Genomic DNA, 13,880 nt, shown 5'->3' on the forward strand with positions numbered 1-13,880 from the left:
AGAAGTTTGTCGTGCCAGACTTGTTCTTTACTGGCCATGTGCTCTGTCTTAAGAGTCTTGGTGCAACCTGCTTATGAGTGCATCGCAAATAAGTCTTTTCATGTTATTTAAAAATTGCTACATCTTTTGAGCTGTATGGGAAACGACTTAAGAGAACTTAATAATTGTGCACGTGTTTTTCTCTCTGTATTCTTACGATCGGCTGATCCATTTGAATGAGCCCTCGCTTCTGTATTTAAATGGCAATGAAAGTGCTATTTGAAGGAGGCACGTGTCCTAATGAGGTCTTTTTCAACTCGCTGAATGGACATAAGCACCCTGCTGTGAGTCCTGCTAGGCCTCGAGCTATTTAATCCCTCCTGGATGGGCTTAGCGTCAGGAGAGGCCAGTTGGAGGACAGCGTCCCAGTGCTCTATCGCCAAGCTTTCAAGTGCAGGTAGACATATAAAAGCAACAAGTTGATGTACGAAACAGACTTAGTCACAAGTCACTCTGGTAATCTTAACAAAGCAGTGATGGAGGACATGCTGTTTGACTTTGACCAAGATGCAGCTACAGACTTTGCCTTCTGGGGCCAAATGGACCCCAACTTTCAGTTTCAGTCACAGCTTGACTCATTTCTGTTTGATGGCACAACAGTGACAGATGAACTTTCTCCATGGTCCTCCATCGGGTGTCAGTCTGGGTTCCCCGAAGCACAGCTTGCTTTCCCAGAGCTGGAGTCTCACTCCCCACAGACTGAGCTGGACTGCGGGGCTGCAGAGGCAGAGCAAGAAGAGCAGAAGCGGGGTAAGCTCAGGCCACGCCGCCTTGCCTCCAACCATCACGCACATCACCAGCATCATCACCAACATCAGCACCAGCACCAGCTTCAGCACCACCCATACCGCGTCCAGCGTCATGCTGCCAACATCCGCGAGCGCAAGCGCATGCTCAGCATCAACTCTGCGTTCGAGGAGCTGCGCTGTCACGTGCCAACATTCCCCTACGAGAAGCGGCTGTCCAAGATCGACACTCTGAGACTGGCCATAGCGTACATCGCTTTGCTCAGAGAGATCCTTGTGTCTGGCTGCGACCCCAAGGCTTACGTAGATGAGTGCATGAAGAATGGCTACAAAAATCAAACCGATGCCATCTGGAACACAAGTGGTAAAGCTTAATCCTGCCTTCTTTCTAATTTAGGCGTCTTATTTATTCACAATTCTAATTCTAGAATAGTATTTTGATAATATTTGAAATAATATTTAATATTTATAAAATAATATTTAAATAAGCACTAGATTGTTTTGATGAATGTGTCATGAATGAGCAGGTTTAATCTTTTACAAGATGCAATTTTTTACCCTTTTGAAGATGAAAGGAATACAAATATCCAACAACATATGAACAAAGTAGTACAGAATAATTTAATAGAATGTTGGCTTAATTATTTAATAAGTTCAGTGACAACTCATCAACGATCAACCCATTACATTTTGCTATTTTTGATTAAAAGTTTAAAGATATTTAATGCATGATGTCCATTTCTTAGGAAGTGCCTGTTTCATCCAACTGGGCACTTTACTTTTCAATATAATTTTTTTTATATAAATTAAAAAAATATTATTATTTGTAAATGAATATGGGAATCCAAATTTCATGGTTGAATCAAGTTTCCACAAGTCATTCATTGTAAGAAATGAACATTGTTAGTCTCACACCACTTATAAAAATTTTTTTTTCTAAACTCGTTCATCCTCAGGAAATATTTTGGGCGTGTCACATTAAGACAAACTGTTAATTTTTGTAATTGCAATATATATGTAGGCAACAAAATATCAATTTTAAAAAATCATTATGTCACTACAAAATACTTTCCTTAATATGATGTTTGACAAGTGTGTATACACAGGTGTGACTTGTCATATTTTATTAAAGAAAATCGTGTAGAAATATTTGGTCTGTAATGCTAGTGTTATGTAAACATTATTACCGAAATTCCATACATTTTATTTTACTTCATTTTTAATTAAATATTGTTTCCCTGTCAATTAATTTAATGTTCTGTTTAAAATAGGACCTTACACACATATGGACAATCATGGCGAGCAGGAGCTGTACAAGCTCCACTTAATTACTTTTTTTTTCATATATGCAAATATATCTGAGCAGATTTAATTCTAAAAAAAAGGCTTCATCACTTAAACAGACACGGTCAAACAGTCGTATTTATTGTTCATTATTTCAAGTATGTTTGTTGTTTTATTCCCATCTGTCTAAGTCTTGGCTTTTGTGCTGAAAGCTTTGAGGTAACAGAAGTACTTTATTTAAGCTCAATGCCCAGCCTGTGTGTTTTACTTAACCAGCGTCTCAGTGCAGCCTCTCATCCGGGCGAACCTTTTAATGAAAAACCAGCTTTTGTTGTTAGTCCTGTCTCTAACAAGCCTGTGAGTGTTTCATTGGCCATTAAAATGTATCCAAAGACTTACGTTTGTCCTGCTTTTGTCTCCTTCACCTCTAGATCTGACAGCTCGTCTTTCTTGGATAAAGTGGGATTAGTTTGCGGGACAGACTTGCTCCGATTGGGGGGAGAGATCCTGCTCCCCCCTGCCCCCACCTCACTGGCAGCTTGGCACCATGGCACACTGACATCTGCACATTTCTCACCATGTCATACGTTTGCACTTGGCATCCAGGATGCTTTTTATATTCTAATTTGTTGTGGGCAGAGAATGAGACCCGGTGTTTTGCTGTGCCACTCCAGTCATGTTATAAGGATGAATGAGACCAGGTTTCATCCATGGTAGGGCAAAGACACTTGAAGACAAGGGGACCGCTGAGAATCTTGGGGTGCCTGTTTAAGTGTTTTGTGTGCGTTTCAATATAGTTGCAAGCTGATGGGTGAGAATTTGCAGCATGTCCATTGATCATATTTACATGAAAGAGGAGTGTTGTTCTGCACTAAATACACCGAAAATAAAAACTTTGACTATAAATCTGTTTGAAAAATCCCACTGGAACATTAAATGTTATTTATATACAGTATTTATGATCTTTAATTATCAATAATTATTTATTAACACTATACTATTTATTACCCATCTGTTTTTTTTTCCTGTTTAACTGTCTTCATACTATTTAAAAGAATTGATTTTGACCTAAATACTTTTTCCACAATGTTCTATTAAATATTCTAACAGCTGAAACTCTCAATGGATGATTTTATTTCTCCAAGTCATTTCATATGATTGCAAATAAAATGTCCAAATATGTTTTTATTATTATTATTTGCCTTTATGAATCCGTATCAATTTTTTAAACTTCAGTGGTAAAACAATTAATGTACCTCTCCAGTAAATGTGCATTAGTACAGGTGCACGTGTTTGCATTGGCCCAGAAGAATCAGTTCCATATCCACATTGAATTCACAGCTGTCCCGTGCTAGCATATTGCCGTTCGCTCACAAGACTGTGTTTGCTTTTGCGATTTCCTTGTAAGTATTTATGCATAATATGATGAATGCTTATACATCCTGGTGTGCTTATAAAAATTGTCGCAGGTGAAAAAGCTCAGTCTGAGAACACACCTGGGTTGCAGGTGAGACATGGGCTATGCCTCTTCCCTATCCTGTCTTGCAAGTGCTATTTCGTAGCCATTAATAGCTCTCGGTGGAAATAATTAAGCAGGACCAGGGAAAGGTATGGGAAGTTCATTATAGTCACAGTCAAACTCAAAGCTTTAAACGAACTGAAACTCAACTTTCCAGTTCGTCTTTGGGTTTCTCGTCCTCTTGTGAACAGAGCAGTCTCTTGAGCTTTGCTTTGTTGAAGCGTCACCTCTTGAACGAATATCATTCCCTTTACTGCGTAGTCTCCTGCTGCTTTACACAGCCTCTGTGTCTATGCACGTACAAAATATTGGACGAATTTTTCGCTCTCTCAGGCCTCGTCTTGAGGGACTGGTACTTAATTTATACGTTTGGCTGACTCCTTCCTCCAGGGCGATGTGCTTAACAGGACCTTAACTCCGTCTCTGGGCGCAGCGGCAGGTGTGTGATGGCTCTCTCAGACCCAGCCACTGATCACCCTAACATGATCCCTGCTGTGCTATTGCCATAACAGAGGCTTCAATTACAGCACATAGGCACTGTGCTTCTCCGTTTACATGTTGTGTGGCCCAGGAGGACGCTGTGTGTCAAGTGTTACACTCTGTCTGAGTGATTTACACTTCTGGGTAGAGGTAGATCTCTGGATCCTCATTGGAGACTCTTTCTGCTGTACGGATCATGGCAGTGATTTCTATTCTTATGTCATTTGGGCAGGTACAAAAAGTACTATTTTTTTTCCCTTCTATTCATCAGTGGCGGGAATTGCTGTGATTTGACGTAATTGATCCATGGTGCATGATTACTCGTCTCCCTCTAGTGGAATGCCACGATTTGTGTTTGTTCCAAGTTGCCAGGTATAGTAAGGAAAGGTATTGTAGATCAAATGTCTCATATGACTGATCACTACATAACCATACTGATGATGCCACATCTGAGGTGTGAGCTATTCCTTATATGTTTTTTGCAACATTGAATCTAACAAAGCATGCATTTATCCATTCCAAAAAATGACCCCGTCTTAGGAAATAATATCTAATTTTTCCAAGGTTTCCGTGCTGAACGACTGCAGTATGATCCCAAATGAGAAAGCAGCAGTGTTTAGCAAGAACTCAAAATGGGTTTACCTTGAAAGCACAATCCTGTTACTTAATCTCATTGGTTGCAAGGTCACTGAAAATAAGGAAAAACTAAACTAAACAGTGGACTTATTTACTTCACTTTTTTTCCTACAGGATCAGAATCAGGAAAACCTTCTGTTTAACTTGTGGAATATTTTCCATAGTTTCCATATTTTTCATTCAAGCATGATGTTTAGTACATATGCACACAATAACATGTTAATAAGATTTAAACGACTTCTTCACGGTACATATCAAGATTAAGCGTAGTCTTAGAGAGCTGTCGTGTGTTTATATGGATTTAAATGATTTATCTAAACTAAGGTAAGTGTATGAATGTATGTTTAAATCGATGTTTCTATATGTATACATGTTACATTAAAGGATACTTTAAAAATGATCAAAAAAACTTTTTCTTTACATTTTATCCATAACATACTTTTAACTGTTAATAGGTATGAATAAATATAAATGGCACCGTAGTTGTAATAACCACTCCCTGGATGAAAAGGTCTTCACAGCCTTCATACACATAATCCATTCATCCTGTTAACTGTATCAAGTTCCAGATTGTTTATTCGTACAAGAGGTTTGCTTTATTCAGCAAATGTCCATGTGATTAGTCTGCTAACACGGGAAACAACAGGAAACTTTCTGTACACAAAGAGGCAGGTGTGTTTATGGTGTCTACTTCAAAACCAGCCTGCTTTTATCCAGTTTAAACAGAATTACAGAAATTCGCCTGGATCCTCCGTCACAAAGAAAACTACAGTATTCGTTTTGTTTGCAGATTGCACACGAAGATGTAATACTGTACGTCGACTTCAACAACTTATAGTATAGCCAAGCAATAACGTCATATTAGATTGATTTCACTTGGAATGGACATAGCTAAACAGTTTGAGCTCATGCTAATAAGGCCATAAGAAAAGTTACATGTGGTACAAACTCAACTTTTATCCCTAGTCACCTGAATTCAGTCAAAACATACTTAGTCAAATCACCTGCCTAGTCAAAACATCAAGCAAAGAAAACAACTAAGAACTGCCCAGTGCATTATTAAAACCTGGAAACGTAGGGCTGAACTGTCATGGTTATATAAGAATTGTTGATGGAGAAATCAAGAACAATGATGAATTGAATATGATTTAAATGCTTGGTGAGGCAGCATCATAAAAATCGATAATAGAAATCACAGCTATGTTTAACAGTCAAAGTAATATCATTTCCACATGCACACACTGTGTTGAGTGATCCTCTCATAGGATTGAGACCAGCTGCATGCCTACATTATATTATTATTATTATTATTATTATTATTATTATTGATTTTGCTCACTGTTAATCTTCACAAATTCATGTCTATTATACATTATTTTGTTAAAATTACATTAACATGTATTACGAAAAACATTTTCCCCTTGAGTTTAATTTATAATTTCATAATAGTAGGTGTTTTAAAAGATATATACCTCTAATCGATCAAATTATACTACAAAAGCATTTCTGCATAAACAACTGCAGGATTTTGTGTGCTGTCCTTTTCTTTTCTTTTTTTTTTTTTATACATAAAGACTTCAGACTTACACTTGACTGTAAATGTCTGTCTTGCGTTTACACCAATCATGGCCCTGTTACTCACTTGTGCCTGGCCAATCAGTAGGGTAAACAAGATGTGTTTGCCCAGGCTCAGTGGGGGAGTCCTGGCCACCTGGTCACACAGTGCTGTGAGCCTAAGGCTACCCTTGGCACCAGGGTCACAAGTGCATGTCTCATTAAAATATACTGCTCAGAAAAAGGTGTGGGTGAGAGAAGAGGGAGCGCTGTGTACCTTTACTTCAGTAATGAGCTACAGCCTCCGGACCATGCTTCAAAGCTAAAAATAACTAGAGTTTCCTATTAAAGTTTAACAGTGAATGAAATAATGAATGTTACATGCTGGCAGTAGGTTAAAGGAGGTTAAGGAGGTTACTGATGACTTAGATGTCATCACAAGCCATGTAGCCAGCAGCGGGATAGTATTATACTCTTTAAAATAAAACATAAATGTTATGCAGTGCTGAATTAGGATAGACTTTTAAAAAAAAAAAGATCGGAAAAAATAAGACGATAATTTTTTTTGTTGGTTGTTCTTTTGGCTGCTCCTATTAAGGGCTTGCCACAGATCACCATCTGATTCGCACATGTGACTCAGTGCAGGTTTTATACTGGATGCCCTTCCTGATGCAACCCTCCAATTTTTTTCCAGCATGGGACCCACACTCAGGATGCTGAGTTTGGCTAACCAAAATAAACTGTAAAAAATAAAGATAGCAGAAAAGGTTCTTTAAAATCATGCCATAAAGGAACCATTTTCGATACCTTGATTTTGAGGCAGCCAGCATGGTGGCATACAGTAGTGGTTATCACTGTGGCCTTACACTACCGGAGTCAGGTGTGATTCCTGTGTTTGTGGAGTTGCCATGTTCTACCCATGCTTTAGACTTAAAAGCTAATTGGCCTTCCCAAATTGCCTGTCTGTTTGATTGTGTGTGTGTGTGGGCCCTATGATGGATTGTCACCGTCCAGGGTGAACCCCACCTTGATAGGTCCAGACCACCGATTATCCATAAATATTTAACATCATATTTTGTTTGTCCCATGATACAGTAAACCAACTAACAATTTTTAGTCATATTTCCACATGCCACCTATGACACTGGTTTATTTAATTTTCTGTGAAACCAGCAAAATACTTCACTATCAACCAAACCAAGAGTCATCACCTGGCAGTCACAGTAAAGTATTTCATCACACTGAAAGGAGTACCTGTCTGAAGTTACAGTAGGTGATCTATTTTCCATAAACAGCTCATCTTCTGAGTCAGATTTTCTGTCCATTTTATATACATTTTTAATGTATATAAAAGTTTATATACATTTTTAAGCTAAAAATAAAAATAAATAAAGAATACTCTACTTTAGGCTCAAATCGTACATCTCATCTGTTGAGAATCTGTTGTACATTAATTTGAACATAAAAACAAAATATTCTTCAAACTGTTCTTTTTATAGATACGAATGAATGAATTTTTTTTCTGGCAAATTTAAGCGTGTTTGCAATTGTTCTAGGAGAACTCTTTTCCAACTGGAAGGGAAAAATACTGATACATGAGACTGACTTAAGATTATTGAAACTGGAGTAAGAAATTTTCTATTTATTCATTCATACAGTTCAAGTAACAGATGTATCTAACATATTTCTTTCCTGATGGATCAGGAACAGGACTCCCAAATGGAATCCCAAACTTTCGAACTTCCAGTCAACCAAACTCCAAACTCCCGGACATTCATCTATTATTGGTTTGCAACACTTTACCATCCTACTGTATAAGCTTAATTTGTATTTGCAAATAAATGTAACTATTTAGCCTGGTACAGAATAATTTCTCATGTTTCTTTAACTTGTTCTCCTTTAAAAATAATAATAAGGAATTGCAGGCTTGGCCTGTCAGAGCCCAATCCAGAGTGTGTGATGGAAGCGTTCTGGCCCATTTGCTTCACCTCAGCTGAAATCAAAGCGAGCAGCGGCAGCAGTGTTCTGGGGCCCCTGGCACCCTGGAGAGAAGCCACGCAAAGCCTCAGTGATCCAGTCCTGACAGCACACACAGCGCTGAAGCCTGCATCATATTAAACAAACCTAAATGCTTCAAGCTGTTACACACTCCCTAATGCAACATTTATGAAGGACCCTTTAATGCGATTTTAAACACACCTTGTCAGGGGGGTTACAAAATGAAAATGGAGATATGTACAAACCAGAATAGTTAATTTCCTTGTGTAAAGGTGTAGCGTATTGATTTGCATCTATTTGACAAATGAATTGGGCATGTAGGTGCCTGACACTTAAAAACACGAGATCAAATTTACATCTTTAATAGGATTTAATAATCAAGTCTGCATGAAATGCATTACTGCATTAAAACCTGTTAAATAAACAAAATGTTATCTTTATAAGCTTATTATATAATGAAAACTAATTGATTAACATAGAACTGTTTCTAGACATTTTTTTTTCTTTCAAATTTTAGGTTAAAGTTTTAGGTGTTCAATTACAGTTGGTTTGCTTTATCCATTCCATCACCAGCGTTGGGGACACTGTCCAGTTAGTTTTACCCAAGTTTTAACTGTCTAGCTAATGATTTAAGGTTATGTAAAAGTAGGTAGTCCTTTTCTATTATTCCCTCCGCTTTGTGCAATGCACCAGTTCAACAAAACAGCCCCAACGAATGATGCCACCTCCACCACACTTAACAGCTGGTACAATGTTCCTGGGGATAAATACCTCTCCTTTACTCCTCCAAACATACATCTCGTCAAAACTTCCCTCCAGAATCTTTTAATTTTCTTTGTCAGCTGGTAACTTCAGTCAGTCTTAAAGGGGTTAATTTTGGAGGCTTTTTTCTTGGACAGCAGCGTTTTAGACCATGGCGATGTAAAAATGGCTTGACTATAGACAGAGACAATGGTGTTTCAACAACTTTCATTTCATAACAGGCCTGTGTCATGGTGGTTCCTGAGATGTTCCTGACACTCTGAATCATTTCCATATCTGCTGAGATTGACACTTTTTTCCTCCATACCTTGTTAATGTGCCTTCACTTTCCAATAACTTGTTTTTACTAAAATTGTTTTTAATGATCTCACTCCAAAGGACATTATTCACTTGTGTTAATCTAAAATCTTTCTTACATCTTCACTGAGCTCTTTGGATTTTTCCATTGTTCTGTGCAATTGGTCATTCCTATGAGTGATGTCAAGCAAACCTTTCTTATCTTGGAACAAAGAATCTACTAGCTGGAGTCAATCATGATCACTAACAGGACGTTTATAAGGTCTGGGCCTTTCAGCACCATGGAATTAATGGTCTAAGCTGCTGTATGTATATATTTGTTGACATCAGAAAACACAAAAGAAATTAAAAGGCGTGCTCCAAATTATTGGGTGTTTCTTCTGTTAAAGATGTATGCTGCACAATTATTCTGCTGCAAAAAAGACCAGTTCAAAAGAATCACTGAAAGCCCAAATATTCCCATGACATTTAGTTGACCGTAACTATATAATGTATTCCACAGATGTACAGTTAACCGCAACTGTGTAACGTAAGTGATCACAGGATCCAATACTGACATTCCACAACATTTAACATAACTTTATAAGAATAAAATGTACAGTGTGCATTTCTTTAATTAAAAAAAAATATTTAAGTAGTGGGAAAAATTTGTGGTACGAGAAATTAAACATTTTGCGATGCGCTACTGCTGAAAAAATTCAGGGTAGTAACAGTGAATCGGCTTCAGCACACTACCCCAACGTTGATTAATTTCCTACAACCGCAAACACCCAAGTGTTACAGTATAATATTTACATAAATTACATCAGGGGTCAAGGCATGTTAATACTTCTGAAATAACAACAAAGCAAACAGAGGTTGAAGTTCCTATAAAAGGTTTGTCAGAAATCATTTTATCCTTTATAATACAAATAATTTTTTCCCCTCATCAAATGGATAGTACTGTACGCATTCCCTTTGTTTTTGCTAAAGCGATTTCCTTTGAGTACCGATGACTTACGATAAAGTAAGTGTTACTGTCAGTGGAGACTTGTCCTGACTGTTGCATGGAAGGGTGCGAATGAAGAGCTTGTGTATCCAAACAGCAGTGTTTGTTGGAACATGTTTACACTCCTAGTTCACCCATGTGTGTCACATTCACACCACCTTTACAGTCTGTGCAGTGAAGCACATATTGACACTATGCTTGAAAGGAAAGAAAATAGATGTCAGCTTAGAGTCAGGACACTATGCTGAAAGTTTGTGTATGTTTTGGCACCACAGGATTAAACAGGTAAGTGTGATGCTACACACAGTAGCACCGGCACAAGCTGATGGCAGTAACACTAATAGAGTCTGAAAAACAGCTGCTCCCGCTTTTCCTGCATCATCTGTTCATCTTGGTGTGAAAAACATATTGCATGCATAAGCTCACAAGTCCACTCTGTACACCTAATCAACAAATGCGAGATTCATAAACACACAAAACACATCTGACTTTACTTAGGATCAGCCAAGTTCATTTCAGGCAAGGCCTTATACATCAATCCATAGGATACATCTGGACTGTAAAACCCCTGATCACATCCAACAAATCATCTCCTCTATGGATCACACCAGTTCTTCTTTCTTCATATAACATTCAGAAGCAATATCATCCTCTAACCTACACAGTACCCACCTTTGTTCTACCAGATTGTTCAAGGAAACGACTATTAAAACCCTGTGAGCTGCCACTGACACAAAAAGTCTCCAGAAATTTTCTGCTGTTTCCTTTCTATTTATTGCAGCCTGAAAGCAGCCGCCTCAGCCCTCTGCCAAGGCATATGACAGGCCTCTGCAAAAAGGATTTCAGCTTATTAAAGAGTTCCAGGCCATGTGGAACTGATTTAGAGGTGTCAGGGAGATGTAAACGCATCATCTTAGCAGAGTGAAATATGGCATTACACATCTTTGATCTGATAGGGGTCATCTCTAGAGCCTGCCCAGCGGTTCAGGAGAACAAGAAGAGTACCTATGAGGATCAGTAAGGAAATGTGTATGGTATTATAGCTGCCGTCATGAGCACATGTTCTGAAGGAGCTGCAGCATCCATATGAAGTCTCTCTGAAGAGGCTATAGGGGTAGGGGTGATGGAGGAATGCAGGTTGGAGGAAACAGGTCTCTCTCATCTTCTTACCAAAGCTGAATAGACAGATGATGTTTAAATTATGTCTCGGACAGGGTACCTTCAAAAGGCTGGGATGATTTAAATAGTCAATTTTACATGAAATTATGACATTGTATGTGCATGTGTATGTGCTGATAAAAAGAACCCAGTGCTGGACAATTATAGTGCTGGACACAGCGTTGGATGTTCATTGCTAAGTTCATGTTCAGTTTAGTTGCATGAACAAATCTCTAGTAGGATTTTTTTTTTTTCACAAGACATCTGGTTGAGGCATGCACCAGGACTGGGATCCAAGAAAACGCAACTAAAATTCGGTTTTCACTTTAGGATATGAAGCTTCCAGAAGAAACAAAGACCATGTACAAATGAATGCGCTATACTGGAAAAATTGGACATTATTTACATCATCCTTTGTAACTGTCTACTCAAGGTCATGGCTACTAGTTTGGGAAATGGAACCAGCTAAATTTGCAAGAAAATAACATGTATGTGAAGATGCACACAATTACAGTATTATACCTGCTGAAAGGCTAAATAAAATAAAACAAGTCCTATGCAATTAAGGTAATTAGTTCTTAACTAATCAAAAACAAACAAAACATTTTTCTGACCACAGATACAGACATTTAGGGCACTAAGCAGAAACAGACACTGTCACTACGTTACTCACCTTGTCTCTAGATAGCTAGGTATTTCCTCATCTGTAATTCTTTTACTTGTTAATGTTTTTGAGGTCAATACTATAAATTTGTGGACTATAATAGTTTTCATTTTTTTAATGACTGATCATTTTGCATTACTTTGATTTTTAGTTCTACTATGTTTACTTTATATCTTTCCGTCATTTCTAAACCCATCTTGCACTTGTTTTAAACCTACTGGTGAAGAACCCAGTCTTCTCATACAGCTCATTTCATTGCTTTCATTCCCAGAAAATCCTGGCTAGGATTTTAAAGAGCACCTCTTAGGTCAGGAACTATAAATTCTAAAGATTAAGGTCTATAAATGATCTTCATCGTGTACCAGTTTGCCAACAGTATAACTGCAGTTTAAAATATAAACATGGAGTAACCCAGGTCTTTCGTTAATTATTTTGAGATTATTTCTCTTGCATAGGTCAGAATTAGTTCTGAAATAATGCTGCCAGTAGTGATTAGTGTTAAAAAAAAGAGGGAAAAAAAGATCTAAAATATCTAAAATTATTAGCCTAAATAGTGATTTTATTGTTGGTTTCTTTTTTATGGCTGAATGGATCAGGCTTAATCTTTGGCAATGAAACAGATTCCTGAACGACTTTCAAGTCATATCATTCTAAAGTTCTGATACACACTCAACTACTCAGACTTCCCAGAAATCAGACCAAAATAGGCTACCAATTTTCCCATAAGCACCATGCAAAAGTTCATGTAGAGCAACAGTAGAGCAAGTGTGACTTTAAAGAGGTTTTCTTGTGGTGAAAATGACCTTAATGTTCAGATATATTTAAAGCTAAAGATCCTGGAATAGACTTTGAGATCACTGTACTCTCTGTGACCATTTCAGGGACCTGTTCTCAATTCGCGTGTGCATTATATGCTCATAATTGAATGAAATATCAAAAGAAGATGCATTTCACAATTTAAAGCCTAACAAAACTGACCACGCTTCACCAGTATATAAAACATCCAACAGCCTTTTCTGAAGCACTGGACGCTGGTAAAAGAAATCTGACATACATTATTATTGTCTAGTACAAGGAGACAGTCCAGACTTTGCATTGATGCGGCAGAACTTGTGAGGCTTTGCCAAAAGTTCAGCACAACAGGCCGCCTTGGACATGTGGTTGGGGTATTGTGAAAGCCTGGACTTTTTTTTCTGGAAAACAACAGGCAGAAGACTTTCATCATGGTTGAAAGAATAGACTCAGAGGAACATATCAGAAAGCACACCTTCAATCTAAGTCTTTTTTATTCAGTTTTAGACTAACATGGACCTGGTACATTAGAACAATTTGAATTGAAAAAAACTTATTTATCTTAATAAAAACTAAAAAATCAAACCCAGTTTACTCTATCACACAGATAGAAGGGTTTGGATTTGTTCCTTGAATGATGAAATATGAGACATGACATGTGCATTGAGAAGAGAAAATTGGGCTTCGCTTATTAACTGCTTCTTAACCAGTTGGTGACTTTGGTTTAGTAGAGGAACTTGAATCAAAGGGGAAAAGAAGAATTCCATAATGAAACATAGTGAAACCTGTTGGTGTAAATATTGTATAATATGGACATACACTGGTTTAAAAACAAAGCTTCCGACTTTAATGCTGTCATACAGCTAATACTGTTACTGCTGCACTTCAACTGGACAGAGCAGATTTTTAAAAACTCTGCATTCTAACATTGTTTATTTGCAACCTGATTTTATAAACGTCCTT

General features: G+C 37.7%; 1 protein-coding gene across 1 annotated transcript; it reads left to right on the forward strand.

Annotated features, from left to right (window-relative positions):
* The first annotated feature begins 515 nt into the window (after positions 1-515).
* LOC128524406 (fer3-like protein) lies at positions 516-1,160 on the forward strand. Its single transcript, XM_053496975.1, has one exon. It carries the CDS (start codon positions 516-518, stop codon positions 1,158-1,160), a length of 645 nt encoding a protein of 214 aa, XP_053352950.1.
* Positions 1,161-13,880: the final 12,720 nt, after the last annotated feature.

Source organism: Clarias gariepinus, chromosome 5 (genome assembly GCF_024256425.1).
Source record: "Clarias gariepinus isolate MV-2021 ecotype Netherlands chromosome 5, CGAR_prim_01v2, whole genome shotgun sequence".
NCBI classification, from domain to species: domain Eukaryota; kingdom Metazoa; phylum Chordata; class Actinopteri; order Siluriformes; family Clariidae; genus Clarias; species Clarias gariepinus.

Bases quoted from the DNA above. Each gene is read 5' to 3' on its own strand.
- LOC128524406 (XM_053496975.1), top strand. From the start codon at position 516: ATGGAGGACATGCTGTTTGACTTTGACCAAGATGCAGCTACAGACTTT.